The 26,477-nt window shown below is 33.6% G+C and overlaps 4 protein-coding genes across 5 annotated transcripts; 2 read left to right on the forward strand and 2 right to left on the reverse strand.

Moving 5' to 3' along the window:
- The first annotated feature begins 2,793 nt into the window (after window positions 1-2,793).
- Window positions 2,794-9,040, forward strand: LOC131596292 (aberrant root formation protein 4). The gene is made up of 14 exons (XM_058868901.1): window positions 2,794-2,958; window positions 3,449-3,625; window positions 4,135-4,284; window positions 4,910-4,982; window positions 5,864-6,036; window positions 6,151-6,210; window positions 6,344-6,494; window positions 6,597-6,656; window positions 6,751-7,022; window positions 7,128-7,199; window positions 7,362-7,439; window positions 7,664-7,867; window positions 7,991-8,042; window positions 8,140-9,040. Exons 1-14 carry the CDS (start codon window positions 2,869-2,871, stop codon window positions 8,358-8,360), a joined length of 1,833 nt encoding a protein of 610 aa, XP_058724884.1. The 5' UTR covers window positions 2,794-2,868; the 3' UTR covers window positions 8,361-9,040.
- Window positions 9,041-15,636: 6,596 nt separating this feature from the next.
- On the forward strand, window positions 15,637-18,984 carry LOC131596294 (probable receptor-like protein kinase At1g80640). Its single transcript, XM_058868904.1, has 10 exons — window positions 15,637-15,963; window positions 16,153-16,329; window positions 16,430-16,680; window positions 16,762-16,894; window positions 16,984-17,047; window positions 17,255-17,351; window positions 17,452-17,554; window positions 18,022-18,140; window positions 18,229-18,318; window positions 18,411-18,984. The coding sequence occupies exons 1-10, from the start codon at window positions 15,804-15,806 to the stop codon at window positions 18,564-18,566; spliced, it is 1,350 nt and encodes a 449-aa protein (XP_058724887.1). The 5' UTR covers window positions 15,637-15,803; the 3' UTR covers window positions 18,567-18,984.
- Window positions 18,985-19,307: 323 nt separating this feature from the next.
- Window positions 19,308-22,544, reverse strand: LOC131596293 (aspartate aminotransferase P2, mitochondrial). The gene is made up of 11 exons (XM_058868902.1): window positions 22,354-22,544; window positions 22,233-22,274; window positions 21,754-21,948; window positions 21,583-21,621; window positions 21,406-21,495; window positions 21,165-21,273; window positions 20,968-21,077; window positions 20,743-20,886; window positions 20,382-20,548; window positions 19,847-20,111; window positions 19,308-19,697 (listed from the first exon to the last, which is right to left on the reverse strand). Exons 1-11 carry the CDS (start codon window positions 22,423-22,425, stop codon window positions 19,566-19,568), a joined length of 1,365 nt encoding a protein of 454 aa, XP_058724885.1. The 5' UTR covers window positions 22,426-22,544; the 3' UTR covers window positions 19,308-19,565.
- A 1,268-nt stretch (window positions 22,545-23,812) lies between these two features.
- Window positions 23,813-25,938, reverse strand: LOC131596295 (uncharacterized). 2 transcript variants are annotated; one of them, XR_009282246.1, is made up of 4 exons: window positions 25,356-25,938; window positions 25,022-25,171; window positions 24,839-24,980; window positions 23,813-24,393 (listed from the first exon to the last, which is right to left on the reverse strand). XR_009282246.1 is itself a non-coding variant. In XM_058868905.1 (3 exons), exons 1-3 carry the CDS (start codon window positions 25,602-25,604, stop codon window positions 24,897-24,899), a joined length of 483 nt encoding a protein of 160 aa, XP_058724888.1. In that variant the 5' UTR covers window positions 25,605-25,938; the 3' UTR covers window positions 24,655-24,896. The 2 variants fall into 2 exon arrangements, 1 of the variants encoding a protein (XP_058724888.1); XM_058868905.1 differs by lacking the exon at window positions 23,813-24,393 and having other exon boundaries at window positions 24,655-24,980.
- Window positions 25,939-26,477: the final 539 nt, after the last annotated feature.

A 26,477-nucleotide genomic window follows, 5' to 3' on the forward strand; every position in this document is an offset into this window, starting at 1 on the left:
CCCTTATGCTATAACTATATTCTTATAATGCTTGGATGTTAGTATAAATTAACAATTGACTTCCTTTTTTAAGTTAGTAGCTTGTTTAACAAAATGAGAAGAAGTTGAGTCTGTTCCTTAGGGTCTATTTGGCTTAAGGAATTATGTTTTTCAACCTGTTTTATTTTCATCTTCAATGATCTGAGGAGCTTACAAAGAGTTTAAGGAACTTAGATTTTTAAAGGATTTAAAGAACTTAGATTTTTAAAGCCAATGCCTTTGCACTTCTTTTGCAAAACCAAGTGGTTCGTGGCGAACCATTGAATACCTTTTGGTTGATTGTTGTGTATCATCACTTAGGAAAGTTGCTAGAAGGAAAATATTATTGTGAAAGACATTTGTTGCTACACAAATTAATCTTTTTTGAACAATCTATGATAAACTTGAAATCTGATACTTTCTTCTGACTATCATAAAAGGTTCCCCAAACCAAGGTTGTCAGAATCGAATTTTTACCTTAACTCGTTTTACCTAGGTAAAATCGAAACGTAAAATCGAAACGTAAAATCATGGAGTTTACCTCATTAAAATTATATTAAATTTATATATACGACATATACTAATATAATATTCTAAATGCATTAATTATTTAAAATTTTAACTTAATTATAAAACAAAAATATACTATATCATCATAATAAAGTGTAATATTCACAAACATGTATCAAACTACATGAATTGTCCACCAAATTATATAATGTAACATCCAAAAGATTATAAAAAAAAACAATAGTTTCATAAGTTTTTCAAGTTCAAAAAAACAAATCTTTTCATCTACTTCTTCAACTTAATCAAAAGTTCAATCCTTCTACAACATCATCTTCATTAATTAAAATATTCATATTCGACTTGATTAAGTCCATCTCTAAATGTTAAAAATTCTTTAGTATTATAACCAAGATATGAATGTGAATAAAATTAAAAATCCATAGAGAAAATTTATGGGCCAAAATATAACATGTGATTTTTAACTTTAACAAAAAAAAAAAAAAAGTAAAATCAGGTCAAAGAGTAAAATCCAACGATTTTACATGATTTTACACGATTTCACCGATTTTAGAAAGATTTAAATCACGTAAAATCGTTCCAGAATACGATTTTATATAAAAAAAGTTTTTACCTGCGATTTAACACGAAATACTGACCTAAAAACGTGAAATCTATAGAATTTAGGTTTTAAATCGAGATTTTAACAACCTTGCCCCAAACTATTTTCTATGTTCTGCACCTGTGCTGGTGCAACACTTATACTGCAATAGATTTATGGTTTTGCAAATTGATGCAATAGATGTATGGTTTTTGCATATTGATAACCTGGCTTGAAGCTTTGTCATTCATAGCATGGATGTTCTATCCCTCATGTAACGTACTAACTCAATAGCTGCCACATAGAATAGATCTCCGAAGGAAAAAACCACTCATTTGGTGATGTATGCCCTTGTCTTAAGGAACTAAAGCAATGTTAATCATATTCAAATGAAGAGGGAAATCACTTCTAACCACAAACAACCTGCTCTAGAAATTTCGAAATCACACATGCCATAAAAATATGGATTGCGCCAAACAATACCATGACACTAATCAACTTGCATATAGAATTTAACATTCTTAAATCCTTAAACTATTCATAAAAACCAAAATGCCAACATTGCATTGTCCTCAACAGAAATAGTGGGATCTATATCATTGACGACACAATTATGAGAGCTAAGGTTCTTAAGGTTCTTTTGAAAGAGTTCAATGAAGTAATCACGTTCATCAACGTTTATTTAATGAAATAGTGGGATCTATATCATTGACGACACAATCATGAAAGCTAAGGTTCTTAAGGTTCTTTTGAAAGAGTTCAATGAAGTAATCACATTCATCAACGTTTATTTAATGAAATAGTGGGATCTATATCATTGACGACACAATCATGAGAGCTAAGGTTCTTAAGGTTCTTTTGAAAGAGTTCAATGAAGTAATCACTTTCATCAACGTTTATTTAATGAATCTCTCAACAACATAACCTATTATCTACGAAGCACGAACACCCAAACACGACTCCGACACTGATACAGAGATACAATAATAATTTTGAAAAAATAAATGAATTAAATATAATTAAAAGTGGCGGTGCAATCTGACACATACATGCATCTTTTTGGCTGTCATGTTACATAGCCTATTACGTTGCTAGCAAGAGTAAAAATGTAAACTTTTTATTTATTTATTGATTTATTTTCTTCTTTAATATTATTTTCTCCGTTAAGATGTTTTAGATATTTCACACGAATTAAAAAAATGTAATTGTTATTGTATGGAAAAAGGAAATGATCTATAATTTTATAAAAATGTTCTTCTAAAAAACGGTATTAAAAGAAGTGTTTGTCTAACACGTATAATACTGCACATATTAAGGCAAATAAAAGTAGTAATTTTTCATTGAAAAACATTTTATTATTTATTAAAAAATTATACATTTAAAATACACAAATTTCAATACAAATTTACTATTTTAAATTTTTTAACTTGTGCAAATTTACAAATTTACATAGGGTAGAAAAAACCTTTAAAAGAATAATAAAAAAGAGGAATAAAGGATAGAAAATATGATAGGAAAAAAATCATTAATGTTATATTAAAATTTTAAAATGAATTATAATTGTAACAAATATTCTTTTTTCAAAGTAACTTTATAATTTAGTATTCTTTTATTTTATTTTATTTGTATAAAAGAAAAGTTTAAATGACATTTTTACTCTAGTACCATTCTTTTTCGAAGTTAAGGTTTTTCCAGTAAACTGAAGAAACTGTTTTTTCTCTGTACTTTCGACATCACTTCTCATGTCGTTATCTGCAGAAAGCGAAGCCCCATCGTTTCGCGGTTCGGAACCTCTCAATAATCTTCAAAGAATTCTCCAATCATGCCCTAAAGTGAGTTCATCTTTTCAACCTCTATTTTTTTCAGTCCACCGTAAATATTGATTTTTTTTTTGAGGTTTGATTTATTTGAAATTAGTAGGAGACATGTTAATGTGAATTTGGAGGTAAACAATGCAAACAACTTTGATCAATGATGATTATGCAATGCCTTTTGATTTTAGGTTGATTTCACTCATGTCAGTAAAGTTATATAAGCTCAGTTTGAATAAATAACTTAATTAAGTGCTTATAACATAAGCACTTATCATAAAGTTAAGCTTTTTATTATAAGTTGTTTTCATAAGCCATCCAGAAGAGCTTATGGAAATAATTATCGACATGCCATAAGTTGTTTCTATAAGTTCTTCTAAACAGTCTTATTAGTGCTTCTATATTGGTAGATAAGCTCAAATACGTCAATTCATATAGGGCATTGAATTATTAGTTAATTGAAATGTTATTAAATTGCTGTTGACAGTGATGATTTATATATGCTTGGTAGTTGGCCGAAGTTGGAGATTCTAATGAGTATCAAAACACCATCTCCGAGCTTGTCGGTTTCCTTGATTCTTTATTGGATGCTGCTCTGTCTGATCCAGACAATGAATATGAAGAAAACAGTGCGTTTGAAGCTCTGTCCGAGATTCATCAATACATTGGTTCTCCGTCTCTTGACCAGGTTAGTTAACTCTTTTAGTCATGTTTCATAATCATTTCACTGTCTCGTAATACAGGGGGTGTTTGGACACTTGTTCAATTTCAATAAGCGTTTGTCATGTGATTGGATTGACTTGTTTGTGTTTATCTATTGTCGTAAGCACCTGTGAGGTTATATGGTAGAGTTAACGAAACCAACTTATGACATTTCCTTAAGCTGTTTTCCACTTATTTCCTTAACCTTTTCCAAGACAGATTATGAAAATACGCTCAAAGCAGTTTCTTTTCTTGTCTTAAACTATTTTTATCAGCTCTTTTGATTACCTACACAAGTGTCTGTAACATAAGCCCGAATAAAATTATTTCAAACGCCCCTATAGTCGTAGAATATAGAAATCAAATAACACAGGGATATGGCGTTATTATTCGGAGCATGACTTCTTTCAATCTCACAGAATCATGTAAGTTCTATTTTAGGGAGTGAGAAAGAGAAAATAAGAGTGCCTTATTGATTATTTGGTGATTTGACAGGAAGTTGTTGATGCTCTTTCCTTTGAACTGCCAAAGACTGTTTCGAAATTTGCTGGCATTTCAAGAAAGTTTTTGGACATGGCAATTAGCATCATCGATCAATTTATAGTGAAATGTGGTCCAAGGGATATGCTTTCAATTATCTGTGATGTAAGTCTGTCTTAATTTCAATGCTTAAAAGATTAATGATTGGTCCTTCCCTGATATTTAAATCCCATCAGTTTCATCCTTTTAGGTACCGATTTGATATCCCTCTAAGAATTTATTGCATGACATTCATAAAGGACACATTTGATATACTATTCTAAATGGACGACAGACCCGATAGCACACATATCTTTGAAATCCAAATGGACGTATACTGATATAACTAGACGTGCTTATTGTTTGTAATTGTATCTATGTATCTGTTTGCTTACTGCATAGGTATAGTTGAAGTATGTTAATCGAGTCAGTTCTTTAATGTTTATTTACAAAAAGTTAATGGCCATTGAACGAATATTAGTATATAACCTAGTTAGTAAATAGCACATAAGGCACTTGATGAGACTATATCATCGAAACATATGATTCACGTACACCTACATCATGTTCTGTATTATGCATCCCTGGCGTGAGATCTATTGTGATCCCCCATTTTTTATTTTAAAGTTGTTGAATCATGTCACAGATTCACAGTAAACATGTGAAAAACTAGACTTCAGTACCAGTGTGACATTTATTTATTTTTGGTTAATGTCTTGATCCTATGCTTCTGTAAATTTAATTGAAGCAGACATTAGGTTACTCAAGTAAGGTGACCAACGCTGCCAGTTACATTGTCCCTCCTTTATCAGGGCTCTCAAAGGGTAATTTTGCAGTGAACTTTTTAATTACTGGATACAATGTATATCTGTAACCTTTGTTCAACAGAGAAAAATATCATCATCACCATGTAAATTCCTGCTAATGCAGGGCTTTGAAGGATTGTGTTATTTTTCTTGTTTCTTTTCGCATTTCAAATTCCTGATTGGATTAATTTTATGGGCACATTTTTGGTTATCTTGAATCTTAGTTGCTCTGAGCTTAATATAAAGAAAACCCACCCTTTCTGACCATTACTAGCCAGGCTCGTTTTGGTTTTCATGACCAGAGTTGCATCAAATTGATTATTACATTAATATTGATAAAGGTTAATACAATATAATTTTTTGTTTTCTCAATTTTTTGGTAAGATTCATTGTATATATTTATGATTATTTTCCCCACTCATACTAGCTAAGCAAATGATAAGATCAATTTGAAAGAGATGTATTAAGAGGGGTAGATTTTGTCTATTAAAGGTTGGTCACATGTCTTAAGTGAAATAATGAAACAAGAGTAATTTCTTAGAATATATTGTGGTTTTTCTTCTGCATTCTGAACTATTCTCTTGAGAAAGTTTTTTGGTAATTGAACTGGACTCATACCAAATAAATCTAAGGCAGAGTATAATTGTTGGAGTAAACTGGCATGCTATGGGTGGGAAAGAAATATATTTTGTTTTTGGGCGAAAAAGTTCAATATACATTTGGATGCTATTCAAGTTGTTTTTTGTATTTGGGATGAGCGGAAATGAAATATGAATTTCAACCTTCCAATACAGTGAGAATTAAACAAATCATATTTTGAATTTATAATTTTATATCAAACCACCCAATAATTTATCGCTACTCGAAAATTTTCATTCATACCTATTTTTCCTTTTCAGTCCTTATTTCCATCCGGAGGCGTCACTTTGAGCAAGTAAAAGAAACCGTTCCTATAATTCTTAATGTTTTGAAGGCTGTATGTTTGGAGTCGGATGAAGAAGAACTTGATAATGTCTTTGACAGAGCTGTTGAGATTGCAAATTCTATATATGAAGTTTGCAACAAGTTGGTGGTCTGTTTGTTTTAAAACATTTCATTCTTTTTCTTTTGTTAGGAGAACATAAATTATTGATTTATTTTCCATTTTTTCAATATTTTTGCCGACATTTTTCCACTTATTCAACAGGATAATGCTGCAAGTGAGAAACTCCGAGCTCTCCTTGGTTTATATGTCCTGCAATGCTTGGTAGTTTTTCCGCACTATAAAATTTTATAATTTTTATTGTATTTCTTTCATATCCACTGTAGTAAAATTCTTTACTCACAGTGTTATGTTATCTACTGTAATATGATCTAATATGTTCCTATGCACTGTTCAGGCTCTTGTTTCAGCTAGGATAGACTACAAAGCTTCCGGTTGTCATTCATTAGTATCACAACTATCACGAATTTCATCCTATTGTGGTTTGTCTTATCTCAGTCTAGTAACAACTTATGACGCAGAGGCTGTGGCTAGCACCGTTTTTGGAGGTAGTACTCTTGGGTCACTCTGTGTATGGTCTGCTGTTAGTTTATTTTGATGTTTACTTAGCGCGGTTAACACCACTTTCTATATCTGTGTCAATTACCCAGAAAATAAAGATGATTGTATGGGCTGTTTATCTCATGTCAAGCATGGTGCCGCTCTATCAGGTTTGTGTTAGGACAATCACTGTTATACAATCATTGTCTTTTGTTTTATGCATTTCATTTTCACTAACCCATCAAAATCCATTTTCTTTTCCAGTTATTTGGGGGCATGTCTCAGAGGAGGTTGCTCAAGCTGCTAAAGAAGATATGATTGCGATCAAAGATGAGCTACGGAATAACCAGATCAAAAGGTGGCAAGCAATAGGAGTATTAAAACTTGTACTTTCCTTTGTAAGTCTGCCGTGGGAGTTAAAGAAACATACTATCAACTTCTTGCTTTGCATCACAGATGGAGATATCCGTGGAAACTGCGATGGTGGACATTCCCAGTGGCCATCTTATATGCCAAATATTTTCTCAGCTCTACAGGTACTGCAGCTCCTGACCTCAGTTTGTTTCTTATTTCTCGATCTTTTACTTTTTCAACAAGCTGCTGACATGTTCTTCACTTTTTATTATATTATAACCTTTCAGGCTGTTAAAATGGTCATCATGTATGCTCCAGACCCAGAACTTAGAAAAAATTCCTTTGCTGTGTTAAAAGGAGTGAGTTTCTAATACTATTCAATGCCTTTTCAGTTGAAAGTATTTTTTTTATAGTTTGTGTACAATATTTGATGCTCATTTTGTGAAATTGAGATATATGTTAATCTCTTGGATGTATTTTTCTTGATAGCTTTAATGTTTATGTGCTCATGTTACTCAAAGGTACTTGCTGATATTCCAATTTCTCAAAGACTTGACGTCTTGGAAGCGTTGATTACAAATACTGACTCTTCCTCCATGGTAATTCTCAAGGAGTGTTAGCAGCACCATCTAACCCTCCTTTTTCAACATACAGTCTCGCTATTTTGGAAATGGCTCTCATTAAATCATTGGTTGAAAAAGAATGTTAAAGAGAGTTTCTAACATATATCTTCTCAATCACAGTTTGCATAACTACATTGTTTATTTAGCTAATTGTAAGAATAAAATCATCTAATGACGATTGATTTTGCATCTCTGCGTAGATTGCCATTTTGGTCGATCTTGTTCGGAGGGAAATGCACACAGAAATCTACAATAGTACGTCAGTAGTAAAAGATGTCCAACAGATTAATAGCAACAAACATTCGAATACATCATTTTGGACTCCCAGCATCCTTGAATTTGTGGAGCGGATTCTAAGACCTCCACAGGGAGGACCTCCTTCCCTACCAGATCAGAGTGACGCGGTATTCTTCTTGTTTCATATTAATTTATAAAATCCTGGTATCTTGTAATGCATCTATTTGAATAAGCATTCCGCGTTTTTCTGGTTTCTATATGGATTATGCACTGATTTGTATAACCTGCAGGTGTTGTCAGCTCTCAACTTATACAGATTTGTATTAATGACAGAATCTACAAGTACGTAACAAGTATTTCATGTTAATGTTTTGCTAATTGTTCCTAAACAGAAACGTTTTTACTTGGATTGTGGTTTAATAATTACTTTTTGCAACAGGAAAGACAAACTACACCGGAGTCTTGTCGAGGAGCAGTTTACTCAAGGTCTACAATGAATGGCTGCTTCCTTTGCGTACCCTAGTGACAGTTATCATGGCAGAGAACAAGAATGATTATGATGAGCTTGCAGTTGACACTTTATGCACCCTAAATCCACTTGAGTTAGTGTTGTATCGATGCATTGAGCTTGTAGAAGAGAAGCTAAAGCAAGTCACATGATATTTCTTCTTGGCAAATCTATCTTTAAAAGATTTTTTTGGTATATGTTAGTTTTGATAGTAACCTGTTTTTTTGTTTGATAGCAACATGTGCCTGCTTGTCTAGATAATTTTATTCATATATTGTATCTAATCTTCAATGACATTCATATAGCTTCTAATCAGCACCTTACTAATAATAATTCATTTCATTTATATTGTTAAGCAACAGAAATGATATAATAATTGGACTAATGAGCTCCATTATCAGAATTCAAACCCATAATCTACCTAACATGTGATCACTCTTATTTTTTAACTCAATAGTCATATCATGCATTCACACAAAGTTTCTAGCCACATGATTCTTAACTTCATGTCTACTCCCAACTGCCCTTGTATTATACATATATATTAGACCACTGATGTTTACTTATGTTGTATAGCAATTTGTTTTTAAGACAAATTGTTGGATTTTTCTAATCCTAGATCTGTGACATTGACGTTTGAGATCACATTTTCCTACCAAATGGAAGAGGAAAATAATATAGCAAAGGTATTACGCAATTGACTTGTACAAGATAGATCTCAAACGTCGTTATATACCAACGGCTAAAATTTTATACAATTATTTTATTATTTTTTGGGACAAAAAGGTACCTCTTTCTACATTATGCCATACAAATAAAACATAATAACAAAAAAAAATAAAATTCCTACCTAGGATGTCGATTACATTCAAAATAATAGTTAATGCTTTATTAAATTTGGAAGTTAATTCAAAATAATAGTTAATGCTTTATTAAATTTGGAAGTTAATGAGTACATTATGATTGAATAATTGGGGTTACATTACAACTTCTTGATTGAGGTATGGGTTGAGTTATGAAACTACCACGTTCCTTCTCTTGAAGTAGACAATTAACACAAGAAAATTTCTTTAGCCACCTCCCTATGGGGGGTCACCCCCAGCGAAAAACCAAAACTACCCCTGCTTCAGAAATGAATTTCCGAAGTTTTTTTTTTTTGAATTTTTTTTGACTTCGGAAATGCATCTCCGAAAACACCAAAAAAATGGTGTTTTCGGAGATGCATTTCCGAAGTAAAAAAAATTCAAAAACGTGAATATTTTCGGAAGTTCATTTCCGAAAATATTTCTGCATATACAAATTTCTCTCTTCACTATTTCATCATTTTTCTCCAACACATTTCCAAACCCTCTCCAAAACCCAATCAATCTCCATCCATTTTTCGTCCTAAAATCAAGTTTCAAACCGTTGATCACGTTAAAGGGAGCATAGAAAGCTACAATTTCAGGTAAACATCACTCATTTTATTCCCTATTTCACTACATTGATTGAACAAATTTGTGCTGAAAACTGATATGGTTCGGAAGTTCATTTCCGAAATATATTACCTAACATATTTCGGAAATGAACTTCCGAAAATAGGCCTGGCAGTAAAAAAAAACAGTTTTGGCCAACTTTTGATAATTTTTTCATTTGTTAGGTATGGTGCATCCGGACAACATTGTGCAAGACGATGACATTGGACTTGTCAACATTAATAACGATCATGTTATCGACGTTAATCCTATGATCAATGTGGTTGACGTTTGGCAAGAATTTACAAATGATCGGAGCTTCGATAGTCGCCAATAATTAATTGATTGGGTTCGGAAGGAAGCTAGCAAACATGGATTTGGAATTGTTATTTTAAGGTCGGACAACGGAAATAGTAGGAGGAAAGCTTTCGTTGTTTTGAATTGTGAACGAGGTGGGAGTTATGTACAATCAAACCGGGTGCTAAAACACGAGGACACGGGGTCGAGAAAGTGCGGGTGTCCCTTTAAGTTGCGTGCTACTAGGAGGGTTGATGATTTGTGGCGGTTAACCGTAGTTTGTGGAATGCATAATCATGCCTTGGATGTCAAGTTACATGGACATCCAATGGCGTGTCGTTTGTCCCGCGAAGAGAGGAATGTGATATCGGACTTAACGATAGTCAAAGTGGCGCCTCGCAACATACTTGCCGATTTGAAGCGTAAGAAACCGGATAGTGTTTCAAATATCAAGCAAGTTTACAATGAACGGCACAATCTCAAAGTGTTGAATATGGGTCCTCGGTCGGAAATGCAACAACTTTTGAAACTACTAGGCGATAACAAATATGTTTCAAGCTTCCGAACCTCCGAGGATAAAGTTACGGTGCGTGATATTTTTTGGACTCATCCCGAAAGTATCAAATTATTCAACACATTTCCAACCGTTCTTGTGATGGATTCGACGTACAAGACCAACAAGTATAGGCTTCCGCTTCTAGAGATAGTCGGTGTTACCTCGACGGACAAGACTTATTCGGTGGGGTTTGCTTTTTTGGAGTGTGAAAAAGAAGACAACTTTACGTGGGCCTTGGGAATTTGCAAGTCTTTGTTAGTTGATCAAGAGGTTATGCCAAACGTCATTGTCACCGATCGGGACAATGCTTTGATGAATGCGGTCGATACCGTCTTCCCGACATCTACTGCTTTACTTTGCCGGTATCACATAACTTGCAACGTGAGAAGCAAGTTGAAACCCGCGGTTGGGACAAAAGATAGGCCGGATGAAAATGATAAAGTTGTTAAAGTCGGTGTTGTGATTGATAGGATAATGGCGGCATGGAGGGAAATTTTGGATGCCTACTCCGAAGAGGTGTATACCGAGAAATTGGTACACTTTAGGTCGTTGTGTGGTTCCATTAAGACTTTTTGTCATTATGTCGAATCCACCATTCTTGACAAAGTTAGAGAAAAAGTCGTGTGCGCTTGGACAAATCGAGTTAGACATCTTGGTTGCACCACGACTAACCGAGTTGAATCCGCACATGCGGTCTTCAAGAGGTGGTTGGGTGATAGCAAGGGAGATTTGTGTCGGGGTTGGGACACCGTCAACCAAATGCTCCAAAGTCAACACAATGAAATTCAAACATCGTTCGGTCGGAGCAAGACGGTTATAGAACACTGGTATAAAGGGCAAATTCTATTCTCCCAATTGATTTACAACATATCTCGAACGGGTTTGAATTTTTTGTTTCATGAAGCTAAGCGGTCGGAGACCACGGGGCCGGATAGTTCATTATGTGGGTGCACGATTAGAAAGACATACGGCCTACCATGTGTTTGTATACTTGCAAAAAAGAAGAATTTGAATTCACCCATACGCATGGATGAGGTAGCCGATCATTGGAAGAAACTTCGTTTTGATGATTTTGACCCGCCGAAAGAAAATGACTCCAAAATCACCATCTCCGACGAGTTGGAAGTGATAATGGAGAAGTTTGCTAAAGCGGACGACACAACAAAAATGCATATAAAAGAACAATTGCGAAAGATCGCATTTCCGGAGACCACCGATTTGAAACCGCCATCTCAACCGGTTAAGACGAAAGGTGCACCGGAAAAGTCCAAAATTACACAAGATGACACGTCAACAAAACGATCTCCTTCCTACTTTGAACATGTTGATGCATCGTTCCCGAAAATTCATGAGACACCTAAGTTCAAGTGTAGTGGTAACAAAGGTGCCCGTATTTCGAAGCCACCTCGCACACCGCCGATAAAAAAATCACCCATTGTCTACATTGATGAGATGCCACTTTTTATGCACAAATATATCGATAACATCGTTGATGTTGGAGGCAACGTAAATTGTGGATATCGGGCGGTTGCGGGTTTGCTCGGTAAAGGGGAAAATAATCACACTTTAGTCCGACGGGAACTTCTTGCGGAGTTGACTTCGTATCGGGACATCTACGGCCGACTATATGAAAATCAAGAAAAGTTTGCAAAAATTCATGATTCACTTGTTCCCCCACTTACCGGTATCGCTCCGGTCTCAAAGTGGATGTCATTCCCCGATATGGGTCATCTCATAGCAAGTGCATATGATATTGTATGCGTCGATTTGACGAGGTTTGGACTATGTGAGACTTTCTTTCCACTTCATAGTCGACCGCCATTGGACTCGTCGGGCTGAATCATATGCATCGGGTATCTACGATCGCGGCACTTCGTCCAAGTGTTTTTGAAACCGGGGTGTCCTATACCGGCTACTTGTTGTCAATGGACCGCACATCGTTCAAATGAGGCGGAGACTTGGCCGGATCCTTTTGTATCAAGAATGGCGGAGTTTGAAGAAATGATGAGACAAGAGCGCGAGCAAAATAGAGAGCGGTCGAAGAATGTGCCTATTTTGGACTTAGGATCCACCGATTGGTTCGGTGAATTTTAGTTCGTTCCGGATCGTTTATTATTTGTAATGACCATTTTTGTATGTATTGTTGTTTATCATGTAAAATCGAATCGATTCAATACATATATAATATAAGAAGTTTTTATGTCATCTTTGTCTAATTTGTGTTTAATGTACCTTCCATTTGTTCTATTTACCCAACACACTAAGCAATCAACAAACCTCAAAATTTATGTCTGTTTCTGCATAATTCGGAAATGAACTTCCGAAATATGCTAGTCTGCCTCCTATTTTCGGAAGTTCATTTCCGAAATGTCCCCTGAGGCAGGATAAGGTTTGTTAGGCCATCAATGCTCCAATAAGACTATAAATACTACACACTCTTCTTCATCCTCTTCACACCACAAAACACAAATGACACAAACCTACCCCCACCTAGCATTCGTCTACTTTGAAACCGGCTACCCGATGCCGTTCCAATTTCGCTTCTCGCGCGACACGCCGTTTGCGGAGTTGATACCGTCGCTCAACACGCTTTTGCACTATCCCGAGAATCGAAAGGTTGTCAAGCTCGAGTACCGCTCGCCATCGCTTAACGACGAGGGAGGCATTAAGTTCACACCTTTTGAGATCAAGAACGACGAAGATTTAGCGGTTATGTGGACAACGTTCGACCGATTTTCTTCGAAAGGCCCGATCGAGTTGGACGCAAAACTTCAAAGATCGGCGGACGGCGTTATCAAAATGTTGACTCATCCCCACCTACCCGTGTTCAACAATATGTAACTTTAATTTTATGTAATATTATCGTTGTAATCTTCACCCGATTAAATAAAGCGAATCGTTGTTGTTTTTCATTTTTCTTCTGTCCAGACATACTTTCGGAAGTTCATTTCCGAATTCCTCCAAGGGGGGTGCGTTCGGAGATGAACTTCCGAACCACCACATTTTTTGAAAAGTAACTTTATTTCGGAGATGCATCTCCGAAATCAATATTTTATATTAAAAAAACACTTTTTCGGAGATACATTTCCGAAAACACCTTTTTTAAGAAAAAAAAGTACAGTTTCGGAAATGAACTTCCGAAACAAGGGGTATTGTGGTAAATTTACCAGGGGTGGGCAAGAAGGTTAGGAGGTGGGTGAAGAAATTTTCTTAACACAAATGCATTCTCATAATTGAAGTTGAACTTAAGTTAAGACATCTGATTAAGAGATTTGTAATTTATAAGAGACTTATGTCATCTCATTCAAATGTTTTTGAGTATTAATTTTATTGTATTTATAATCATTTTGTCATTAAAACCTCTTTGTTATAATTATCTTAAAATGAGTTTTATACTATTAGATGTTGGATGTTGTTCATTCATCATATATATTTCTCTTAAATCCTATTAATTTCCAAATTTACCTTTTTGTATCATTCAAATAATACAATTTAAACATACACTAATCAATATTGTTTATTTGGAATTCTGAAACTATGTACTTGTAGATTTAATTAAGAAGTGATCAAAACTCATATGCCTAGCCCTAATAACTTTATGATTTTAATGATGAGAACTTCTGAATATGTGACATGTTTTAAAGTGACTTTGATGACAACAACTAGTAAGTGTTAAAGCTGATTAAAGCGGTCAAAGATGTACAAGATAGTTGATCAAGTTATTTCTCCGAATAAAGCTGACGATTTAGGATTTGATGTTCATCAGTGATATCCTCTGATGATGGCTTCTGACTTAAAGACTTCTCAAGTTTCATCAACAAGAATATTCAGGTGAAGTGTTCGTATGATTAATATACTCGGCAAAGGGATTTGGATCCTCTCATGTCATTTCTCTCATGTTTCCGTCATCCTCCATTCTCAACCATTAGCTCTAAAATTTTCTCTCTCTTTAGTATTATCATTTTTTGTTACTGTGATGATCAACCATTGGATTGGAAAATGGAGAGAGGGCTGAAATAAAACAGCATGAGAGGATCCAAGTTCTCGGCAAAGAGATTTGAAGTTTTAAAATATGGAAGAGAGGAAGCGTGAAAGTTCGTCTGATCGCGTCAGTCTAAGTGATTAATGTTTCATAAAAATCTAAGGACATTTTTGTAAAGGAGCATAGCTAAATCACATACTCACTGAAAATATTTTTAAAGTCTCTATTTTTAAAATAAAATTATCTAAAATATTTTTGGAGCATAGTGCGACTCCAAGAATCATAATTGTTGTCGTTCGAAGATGGGGTTATAAGAACTATATATGAATTTTTTTAAAAGATGAATGTAATATGGACGGTTAAATCAAGAGTTAGATTGTTTGAAAATTATTTATTGTTGTTGTCGATTGTTGAAGAAACGTCTTGATCACGAGGATTTTCCATTGTTGAAAATTCATTTAAAAGGAAATTTTAATTTCAAATAATTGAATATTTCATATAAAAAAATTATTTTTATTAATATTTAATACCATAATATAATTGTAGAATGATAAGTAAATAATTATTGAACTTAGCTCATTTTAATTGATTGATCAATATAAATAAAACACACCATATCCAAATTGGTTAGTAACTAATTATAGGATTAATAACAATTAGTTTGTAATGTTAATAACTCCAATAATACTTCTCAAAAAAAGTATAAGATGAAAAAATATTTTAAAAAATCAAGTTTTAGACTAGAAAAAAAATGCACAAATTAAATGAACATCATTTTCTTGCCGTTGCCATGATCCTAATATTAAATTTCAGCTGTCAATTATTGTCAAGGTCCCATTTTCCTATAACTGAGAAAACGATAGAAACATTACACTTTTTAATTCACAACAAAAATTGAAAAATGATAAAGACAATAAGACACAGTGCACAAAAGTAGCTCAAAAGGAATTTTAATTACTCTTCCTTTTTAACATTCTTTTCTATCACTTCAAATCAAAATAAGTGCCACAAAAAGTTCAAAAATTAGGTGAATAATTATAATAATAATGATAAAAATACTTATAATAATATTATTATATTGTTATTATTAGTCAAAAATATTTAATCAAAAATCATTTTCCAACAAATGTGTAAAAGTTACAAAAAAAAACACATTCACTTTCTGTGACACACAAACTCTTAGCTGTGTCTTTCTCTATCTCTGTGTGCGTGTGTGTTTTCCTTTTCATGATTCATCTATACATTTGTTTATGTCTTTGATTGAATCCTTATCTTCATGTTTGAATAAAAACATAGAAACAAAACAATGACAATGAAGCTTCTTCCCATGTTTCTCATGTTTCATATGTTCATCCTTATTCTTCACAAACCCATTTTGGTTCTTGCTTCTGTTGTTGTTCCTTCACCTCAAGTTTCACCCTTTCCTCCAATCCTCCCTTCAATGACAATCATTGCTACCTCTCCAGGTCTTAAAAATCATTTCTTGAACTCAATGCAAATAATGTACTATGATGTTTTTTTTCTTGTTTGTTTGTTATTTCTCATTATTTTGGATAATTGATCCTACCCTTTTTCTTAAACTCTGTTATCTTGTTATAATTAGTTAGAAATTTGAAAAAGTTTTGATTTTTGTTTATAATGTGTATAATTTTCAGGTGTTCATGATGGAGAAGATGAAGATGAAAAAATGGATTCACACAGGAAAAAGATAAGGGCTTTTGTGGTAGCTAGCACTGCTCTTAGTGCTATCATTTTGTGTCTGTTAAGCTTCTGGATTTACTACATCATAAATGGTTCGAAACCCAACAGGAAGAAGAACCTTAAAAACTCAGGTATTTTTACTTCAAGAAACTTCTAAAAAAACACTACTTTTTTGCTTGGTACTATTGTTTGAGAATTTGTTGTTTTTTGTTGTGTTTTTTGAATGGGTAGATTCTGAGAAAGGGCTTGGTTTTGCACCAATTTTGAGTAAATTCAATTCTGTGAAGAAGGTTGGTAAGAAAGGGTGTGTTCCAATCATTGACTATGAGCAAATAGAAAAAGGCACTGAAAATTTCAAGGAAAGTAACATCTTAGGTGAGGGTGGTTTTGGATGTGTTTACAAGGCTAGTTTGGATGATAATTTGGTGGTTGCAGTCAAGAGGTTGAATTGTGAATGTCAATATGCAGAAAGAGAGTATGAGGTGAGTTAATTGCGGCTAATAATCTCTTCATTTTTGTTATAAAAAGTTGTGTTGAATTTGAATAGTTGGATGAATTTGCAGAATGAAGTTGAATTGTTAAGTGAAATTCAACATCCAAATGTGATTTCTTTACTTGGTTGTGGAAGCCATGAGGATTCCAGGTTTATTATCTATGAGTTGATGCAAAATGGATCATTGGAAACTCAATTACATGGTAAAAAAATATTGTTTATAGTAATGTTATCGTTTGATTGAAATGAATTAATACTAATCACTTATTTTCCAAATTTTGATTATGTGAAGGACCTTCTCATGGCTCTGCATTGACATGGCATATGAGAATGAAGATTGCTCTTGACACAGCAAGGTGATTGACCTCTACCGACTCCTCTAAAAAGAGTGTGTCCGTTTCAGTGTCGGACACCAGCACGTCACTGTCACCTGTATTTCAGGGTCGTGTCTGGTTCTGTGTCCGTGTTTCATATATTGACCTTGATTAATCAATTCTCCGTTGCTTTCGATTGTAATTTTCTTAACATATGCTAGTATTGATTAATGTTAAACTGTTAATCAGAGGCTTAAAGTATCTGCATGAGCACTGTTACCCTGCAGTGATCCATAGAGATCTAAAATCTTCTAATATTCTTTTGGATGCAAACTTCAATGCCAAGGTAAAAGAAAAAGTTGAAATTGATGAATTATTTTCCTTATATTGCTAATATTCATTTATGATGTTCACTGTGTGACTCTATGAGTTGTTGATGAATTCAGCTTTCTGATTTTGGTCTTGCAATAATTGATGGGTCCCAAAACAAGAATAACATCAAGCTTTCAGGCACATTGGGGTATGTAGCACCAGAGTATCTCTTAGATGGTATGACAACTCAACTTAGTACAATTTCAATGCTGCATATGCATTGGTCACACTACTTGATAATATCAATGATTAATTAATAATGCTACTATATAGTTAAATATATTTCATCTGACCAGATCCAAGATGTTGCTTTTTGTCAGTGATAACAAGATATTAATATTAATAGTCTCAATAATAATAGTAATAATGAAGAAAAATAAACAATATCTTGAGAGTAGGGACAGAAATTTGTTCAGAATACTACTGTGACAGCATGCAACAGTGAGGTGGAATTGATTCTTGTCTGAAAGATAGGAAACATTTGGAAGATTTTTCCTAGATCAAACATTTAATTATTCAGTTGAAATTTGATTTTAGTTTTTAAGAGATTTTTGTGAATTATATAGTAATATTATCACATCTGCAATGATTCTTCAATGGAAAAACTTGAATTATTTAATGAGGGAATTGCATTCTTTTTACAGGTAAATTGACTGATAAAAGTGATGTATATGCTTTTGGAGTTGTGCTTCTTGAGCTTCTATTAGGAAGGAAGCCTGTTGAAAAACTGAGTTCATCTCAATGCCAATCTATTGTCACATGGGTATGAAATATGAATTGTTTGATCGAATTAGATCATAGGGTTGATATGAGAAATGAATGACAATAAGCTATTTTTCTGATGTTTGCAGGCAATGCCACAGCTCACAGACAGAGCCAAGCTTCCAAACATTGTGGATAATGTGATTAAGAACACAATGGATCCTAAACACTTATTCCAGGTTTGAGAATCTAGGAGTTCATTCTGCCTCTTCAATGTTTTTGCAGCATGTTATTATGCTTAACCGCTACCTGAACTTGATGTTCTTTGTAGGTTGCTGCTGTGGCCGTGTTATGTGTGCAACCAGAGCCATGTTACCGCCCGTTGATTGCAGATGTTCTACACTCTCTTATCCCGCTCGTACCCGTTGAGCTTGGAGGAACTCTCAGAGTTTCGCAAGTGACACATCAACCTCCAAATTCTAGTTAACATTGTAAAACCATCGATTTCAGAGAATATTCTTGTGTTGAGAATCCAGGCCATGTTTTCATGATGCTGCCAAACCAGTGATACTTTCTCAAACTTGGAGTTGCAGACAGATTCATAACCACACTGTTCATGTAATAATAATACATGTGGTCTAGTAGTTTGGCAACGAAGCATAGACACATTCATAAGGAAAAAGGGTTAGGCCTATATGATTGAAGACCTTGGGACTGTTAATGATAAATGCAAAGAAGATTTTAATTTCGATTTCATGAATATAGTTGTGTATAGTGCAGTGATTTTATGGAACAATGTATTGTCAGAAAGGATCTGATTATCTTTCACTACCTCTTTTGACTATATGTAATTCAATAAACCGGGTTACAAATAATTCAGAGAAACTGTTATTATGCTAAGATCACTTGTTCTGTGTTTTCTTTCCATGGGGTTGCGCTAAAAGGGAATTCCAACATGGTAACTTGCCCCAATCTGATATCATTAAACCGATCATCAATTCTGTTAAGAAACTTGTACATGACTCGTAACTAAAAATGCAGTTGAGGAAATCACACATTCATCTCACAATTTAGGTATGATACATCATATTTACAAAATAAACGGGATTTTGATAAACGGACTACGTTAATGCATGATATTTAATCCGAGTGAATAATTTATGTTTATAGAAAGCCTCAAGTGTTTCGACCCTCAACCCATGTCATCTATCGGCGTTTGTGTTGGAAATTTAGAAGAACCAATAATGTCAAATGATTGACTGCAGTAGAGTTACAACAATAAAAAACATACTATAAATGTATACATCAACACTTTGACTCAACTTATTTAAGGTTACAACAGAATTCCCAAAGGGACTATCAGGTACATATGTATGAAAATCAATGCATACATAGTAGAATTATTGTCATGTGTGCCGATCACTTTGATTTGGTATAATACTCACCAAAAATATATGCTTGCTTCAAAAGCACGTCTCACCGAGTTTCAGCTGACATTATGATAAGAATCGATAATAGCATCTGCAAGGTATTCACTTTTGGCCAGCGACAATCCTGCCAGGGAAATCCTTCCATCCTTTGTCATGTATATATGCCACTTATTTGTCATATTGTCACTCTGATAAGAAGAAAGATACAACAATGTCAACAGCGCAATTCATTCAATACAAATCACATATGCATATTATATAGATACAGAGTTGAAGAAATAGGACTAAAGATAATGTGTAAAAGCCATAAGTTGATCAAATGAAAGAAGTCAATAACCTGGTTCTTGTTCAAGCCTGTGAATGAGAACATGCCTATCTGCTTAAGTATGAACGACCAATCCTTTCCACTCTTGTCTTTTGAAGAAATACTATCATATAGCGCCTGTCTAACAGTTTTTATCCTTCCAGCCATCATTTCCATCTCTGCCTTCCATTCACCAAAGAGAGTTGGATCCCCAACAATATTAGCAACAATCCTAGCCCCGTGAACAGGTGGATTGGAGTACATTGGTCGAGCAAGCCTTTTCAATTGGCTCTTCACCCTGAAATACATAGTTATTAAAATGTTGACCAAGACAGAATGTTTACAAAGAGACTCGGTGATTACAAGATTATTTCAACTGTTCTGTACCTACAAATGCTTACTGTGGAGATTACTTGGAATGACTCGTGATAAAATGAACTATTCACATTTCTAGAAAAGGAATCAAAATGCTTGAAATTGAAAAGATAAGAGTAGACAAATTCAATCTTTTTCTTAGAAGTGTGCATTCAATTTCAAATATGAGAAAGCACCGCACAATTTACAGTACCTTACTGCAGATTCTGGTGATGAGGAAATGACATTGATAGCTCCAACCCTTTCAGCATACAGACCGAGATTTTTACTGTATGACTGAGCTACAAAAACCTCCATGCCACGTGACACAAACAATCTCACAGATGCTGCATCTTCATCTAAGCTTCCACTAGCAAACCCCTGAAATTTAATGCAGCTTAGTATATCGTAAGATATATTCAAGGTTACTGCATAATATCTACCGGTTTCAAGTTGAATCCATATCATTCGTTGTACAGTTTATATATCATAGTTTGAAATTTGTTAACGGTGTTTTAACATGTTGTCCAGAAATTTACTAAAACGATAGCTTATTAACCCAAAAGATTGTATACCTGGTAAGCAACATCGAAAAATGGAAAGTGGTTCTTTTGTTGAATTACATCAGCTATTTTTTCCCACTGTTCTGGTGTTGGATCAATACCAGTAGGGTTATGAGCACATCCATGAAGTAACACAAAAGTTCCTTCGGGAGCTGACTATAAAAACAGAAAACAGGTACAATTAGATAGAGTTCAATTTTATTTAGAATTGAATGAATATCTTCTTCAGGATGTGACCTTGATATCCTCTATCATGCCCTCAAAATCCAATCCAACTGTCTTGGGATCATAGTATCGGTACTCAGACCATGGTACTCTGGCGTCGTTGAAAATATTCTTGTGGTTACCTACAAAACAATGTTTACCATGATATATGAATTCCCTTGAAACAATTATCATGACCAAATTAAACAGAGAAAGGAAAAAATGCACACCCCACGTAGGATTTGATATCAAAACTTTTGCCTCGGGGAAATATCGTTCTATGAAAGCTGCACCAAGTCGCAGAGAACCAGTTCCGGAAAGACCTTGGACAGTGGCAACCTGGGTGCCAATCGAATAATGCAAGCAAATAAATTAAAAGAAAAGAATTAAAAAAATGGTTTCTTTCTATGCTCACAGCCAATAAACATTATATCCTTCAAAACAATTATATTATCTAAATCCAGTGCATACTCTTTGTTGTTTGATTGCTGGATTGTCTGCTCCGAGTAACAGTTCTGCAGTCGCCTTGTTAAATGCAGCCAAACCTTCAATAGGGAGATACTGCATTTACGAGATAAATCACAGTCAACAATCGAAAGCCAACAGTTTAAACCACGAAATAATCACATACGACCTAAAGAAAATTACCTCTTTGTTTTCCCCTCTCTCCAGCATAAGATTCTCCGCCTAAAAAACAAGCATTTCATCAAAATCAATATAAAAATAGTCATCAGGTTTCTGAACAAAAAGTTAAACTAGAAGCCAATACATGACATGGGAAAAGCGCAAACTATAAAAAAAAAACACAGCACCAAATACCTTTTTAACAACATTAAGCACATACGGCTGTAGTTCTTCCGTTCTATACGCTCCAACTCCAAGATTGAGCTTAACATCACTCGTATCTGCTCTAAATGCTTCAGAAACACCAAGAATCGGATCAGGAGGAGCCATCGGTATACCCTCAAACCGAGAAACATTAACCGCAGCAACCATAGAGATCCGACCAGAAGACTGAATCAACAAAATCAACATGCATAAGATAAAAAACACACATACAATCACACAATGAAAATGATCAGGGTACTAGCAACTATCCACCTCCTAATTAACCACTTTCGATATCAATTTCAAAACTTTTCCTCCATCAATCAATACCCAATAACAGTCCTACTCAATTGATCCTAAACTAATAACATATTTGAAAAAAATTGAAACTTTAAATAATAATAATAATAAGCTTAGTTACTGATGAACACTACACTACACACACACACCCTTTTGTTGATGAAAACTACCTGGCTAAATCTCAAACCGTTTCTTCCAATTTTGATCTTTCCCTGTTAAAAAACAAAACTTTTGATTAAATCATACAAAAGGGTAAGGATTGAATCAGGTGTGAAGTTGAGAAAGAGTTACCTTGATGGTGGTTTCATGCAATGGAAGTGAAGCAGAGTGTGAAGCTGCTACAGAGAGAACTGAAGAAGCCATTTTTTGTGCAGAGGAAAAAAACAATGCAAAAGGAAAATGCGGAATGGTTGGTTTTGTTTTTGTAGTAAAGATTTGGGATGAGACGAAACGAGTGACAGTGAGACCGTGGATTCTATGGGCGACGACAACTACGAAGTGGTTTTATAAACGACAATGTTTTTAGATCACTTTTTAATAAAGATGATAAAATAACGATTCTTGTAAAACAAAATAAAATTATATTGAAAAAAAATCTATTTCATTGAATAATCGATTTATAAAAGGATAAAAGGGATAAATATGTTATAGATCTCTATAAATATAGTAATTTTCAATTTTAGTTTCGGTAATAATTTTTTTCAATGATTAGTCGCTACAAATTTTTTCATCCATATTTTCAGTCTCCAACGTTAAAACTTATTAACGGCTGATGACGTGTCTTGACAGGTGAAAAAAAATATTTTTTTTTAACTTAAGCTTTCAGAGTGTATGCGCGGAATTAAGTAGTAAGCATTTTGTTACCAATTCCAAATCAAAAAGTCCCAAATGCAAAACCCTTACATTTTCGAAGGTGGTCTCTGAGTTCTTCTTCACCAAAACAAATAGTTGTGGTCCCTCATTTCTAAGGCGCCTGCGAAAGCTGTGATCCCAAGTTAGTCCTACTTGCTTTATCAATTTGTCTTGGTTGTTGAGTTTTCGCATTTGTATATAGGATTTCATCTGTTTTTATCTGTCCCACATAGTTTGTCTTATGTAATTTAGGATTTTGTAGTTAGCTTTTAATATGTAATGTCAAAATTACCCTATAAAATACTTGCAATTTACAGGAAATGAGGTTACTTAAGGTGCTATTTTATACCAAGGGGTCGTTTTGTAAAGGACCCGGATCTGAGGTACGAGGGGGATGTAAACGCAGTCAAGGGTCAAGATTCTAATTACTAGTCGTACTTTGAATCACGTGATCTACTTAAGGTAATGGACTCATCCTTTAACGTTGATGTTACAAGTGAAGCACCTATAAGGTTTACTACTGTATGGTTAGTTGATGCAACAAGTTTTATGCACTGTTATAAAATTATGCACTATTATGAAATGGTATGTTATCAAATTTTGCATTGCTATCATATTATGTTATTTTGGATGTACCAAATATATGTTCAAACTATATCAAATTATATTCCAAACTTTAGCCAAATTATGTCCAAACTGTATTATAAACCAACATAAATGTGCTAATTATGTCCAAAGTTTAGTCAAATTATGTTCAAACTGTATCAATTTAGATTTCAAATTTTAACTAACTTATGATCAAACTGTATTAAATTACATCCCAAGTTGTTACATTTTAACATAACCAAAACCAATCACAATATTTCATGCCAAAACAATGAACAATGTGCTAATTAAGTAACGAAATCAATTTTCTCATTGCATTTCAACATTTGCTACAGATTAAACTCAACTTACAATACATCACATTAAAACACATGTAATGTATACTATCAACACTTGCAATCTTTCAGGAGAGAAAAACATTGACAATTACAAAAATGACACTATACAACATTTTTAGATTTCCATTACGTTTCTCCAATTTCAATATGTTCTTCAAAATATTGTTCTTCTTTCTTAATTCTTTGTACATCTCCTTCATGTAGCCCATAGAGGCCATAACTTCGACCTCTGAGTTCATCAAGCTTGCATCTTCATTTGCAGATTTTTCTCCATAGTCTTCATTTCATATGAACAAATTGCACGTGTCAGGGGTCCTCCAAAAAGGACGTCTCCAAAATAATCCTCCTTTGTTAGGCCCTTCTTGCATTGATAGGAAACCATACGGACTTAGCACCCACAAAAGTTATGAATTCGCGCATTAACAGATGAAGAAGACATTTGCAGACTTGTTGAAACTGTAACGAAATTGCGACTTAACAGATGAAGAAGACGGTGCTTCAATGTCTAGAAGAATTTAACGTTGGTTCACGATGGCTAGACGAAATTAGGGTTGGGGCACAACAAATGTTATACATAAGCTTTAACATAAATACGTGAGAAAAACTAAATAGGGAATTACTAACATGTCTAGCTAATAAATTACAAAAAACAAACATTTTTCCACCATCTCTTTACTATTTATATGAATTTTACACGCACGTCCTTTGCTAGTTTTTGTTAGAAGTTCTTCCTGTGTATATTCTAATTAGAGAAGTTTTTAATATTTAAGATTTGTCTTTCTTTTAAACTGCAATATTGCAAAAAAGTTATTGGAAAATATAAGGAATAATTAAGTTGGATTTTTAGTGTATTTAACCATTTCCAATAATAACGACCAAATTGAAAATTAAAAAATAAAGTCTTAGTGCAAACAAAATACAAAAATAAATTCTTAAAACAAATGAGCAAATAAAGTAAATCCAAGAGATCAAAGGCTCACAATAGACTTTTAAGGAATCAGGTTTCCTTCTTTAAGGTAGGTTGGATAAGAGTGCAAGTCATGCCTTTTCCAATGATGCTTGCTTCAATTTCTTTGTTTTGGATCTTGTCACCGGCCCCCCTATACGATCATCATACTTGACTTTATTTGTTTTGGATCTTGTAATTGGACCCCTTATACCATTTTATTTGTTTTGGATCTTGTAATTGGACCCCTTATACCACGTGAAGGGTCTCTAGAGTCAAGATCCATTAGGTCTTGATCCCGAGTAGGGGTAGAGAATGAGTCTAACTCAAAATCAAACCAATCTTGTATTTTATTGGAAGGAAGAATCTACAACAAGGAAAAGAACCTAACATTAAATAGTTGTAAAACATATGTTGATTATAGTTTTAAAACAGAGAACACAATTAAATAGTTGTAAAACATATGTTGATTATAGTTTTAAAACAGAGAACACAATTAAATAGTTGTAAAACATATGTTGATTATAGTTTTAAAACAGAGAACACAATACCTTCACCCCCTTCTTCTCTATATTATCAAAAAAGAAGTCATCTTCATCTTCATCTTCATCTTCAATTAAAGACTTGTCAATGGTAGAATCTTCATCTTCATCTTCAGTTAAAAACCTGTCTTCTTCATCTGGGTTAGGGTTGGACTCAGACTTGAGCTTGGACTCGAGTCTAAGCCATAGCTTTCCCCATTCTTCAAGGGCTTCATTTTCTTCCTTTGTCATGGATCTCGTCTTTCGCCTATTTTCCATTAGTTATTGATCAAATGTGCTATTTGTATTCGTTGAAGATTCAGTAGTCAATTTCTACAAAGGAGAAATATCACAAACAAGTAGCAAGAATATGTAATTCTGATGCCCGACACAAATGCAGTACCAGATGTCACAGGAAGACATGAATTGCAGCAAATGTTTATATATTCCGTCATATTTCACTTATGGCCCAAATGTTTGGGTGCCCAGTAAGAATAATCTGTTGAAAATTATATAATTGGTATGTACTGATTCGTGATCATTTAATATTCATTGAATTTTTTTTTTATATTTGTATTATATTTGATAGAGAAATCAATGTGAAATTAGATACCTATTAATTTTATAAAAAATTAACTCCTCACTTTCGAATATTCTTTTAAGATTGATATTTTTATTCAATAATTTATTTTATATCTAAATATTTAATAAAGATATAATTTTTTGAATTACATTATTATAACTTAAGATATATATGTTTATTTTTTACTATTATATTTATTATATTTTATTGAGAAATCAAAATAAAATTAGATATTTAATTAACAAGAAATTAAAAATTGAAATAGTTATTGTTTTTAATTTTTAAAAATTGAAAAGTAAAAATCAAAACAATATTTTAATTTTTAGCTTTTAAAAACTAAAAAATGATAAAGAGTTTTTAAAAACTAAAATTTATAAAATATTGTATTCAAACAAATTTTTTAATTTTTTAATTTTCAAAAACTAAAATACAATTTTTAAAAAGTCTTTCAAACATGCTCTAACTCCTCATTTTCGAATATTCTTTTAAGATTGTTATTTTTATTCAATGATTTACTTTATATGTAAATATTAATAAAGATGTAATTTTTGAATTACATTATTATAACT

Source organism: Vicia villosa, linkage group LG4 (genome assembly GCF_029867415.1).
Source record: "Vicia villosa cultivar HV-30 ecotype Madison, WI linkage group LG4, Vvil1.0, whole genome shotgun sequence".
NCBI lineage: Eukaryota > Viridiplantae > Streptophyta > Magnoliopsida > Fabales > Fabaceae > Vicia > Vicia villosa.

Coding starts and splice junctions, on each gene's coding strand:
- LOC131596292 (XM_058868901.1), top strand. CDS start 2,869: ATGTCGTTATCTGCAGAAAGCGAAGCCCCATCGTTTCGCGGTTCGGAA. Junction 7,868..7,990: donor TACCAGATCAGAGTGACGCG/GTATTCTTCTTG, acceptor TATAACCTGCAG/GTGTTGTCAGCTCTCAACTT. Junction 8,043..8,139: donor ATTAATGACAGAATCTACAA/GTACGTAACAAG, acceptor TTTTTGCAACAG/GAAAGACAAACTACACCGGA.
- LOC131596294 (XM_058868904.1), top strand. CDS start 15,804: ATGACAATGAAGCTTCTTCCCATGTTTCTCATGTTTCATATGTTCATC. Junction 17,352..17,451: donor ATGCAAACTTCAATGCCAAG/GTAAAAGAAAAA, acceptor TGATGAATTCAG/CTTTCTGATTTTGGTCTTGC. Junction 18,319..18,410: donor ATCCTAAACACTTATTCCAG/GTTTGAGAATCT, acceptor TGTTCTTTGTAG/GTTGCTGCTGTGGCCGTGTT.
- LOC131596293 (XM_058868902.1), bottom strand. CDS start 22,425: ATGGCTTCTTCAGTTCTCTCTGTAGCAGCTTCACACTCTGCTTCACTT. Junction 21,496..21,582: donor AGAGAGGGGAAAACAAAGAG/GTAATTTTCTTT, acceptor TCGTAAATGCAG/TATCTCCCTATTGAAGGTTT. Junction 20,887..20,967: donor GCATGATAGAGGATATCAAG/GTCACATCCTGA, acceptor CTGTTTTTATAG/TCAGCTCCCGAAGGAACTTT.
- LOC131596295 (XM_058868905.1), bottom strand. CDS start 25,604: ATGGAAAATAGGCGAAAGACGAGATCCATGACAAAGGAAGAAAATGAA. Junction 25,172..25,355: donor TAGAGAAGAAGGGGGTGAAG/GTATTGTGTTCT, acceptor TCCTTGTTGTAG/ATTCTTCCTTCCAATAAAAT. Junction 24,981..25,021: donor CAAGATCCAAAACAAATAAA/ATGGTATAAGGG, acceptor AAAACAAATAAA/GTCAAGTATGATGATCGTAT.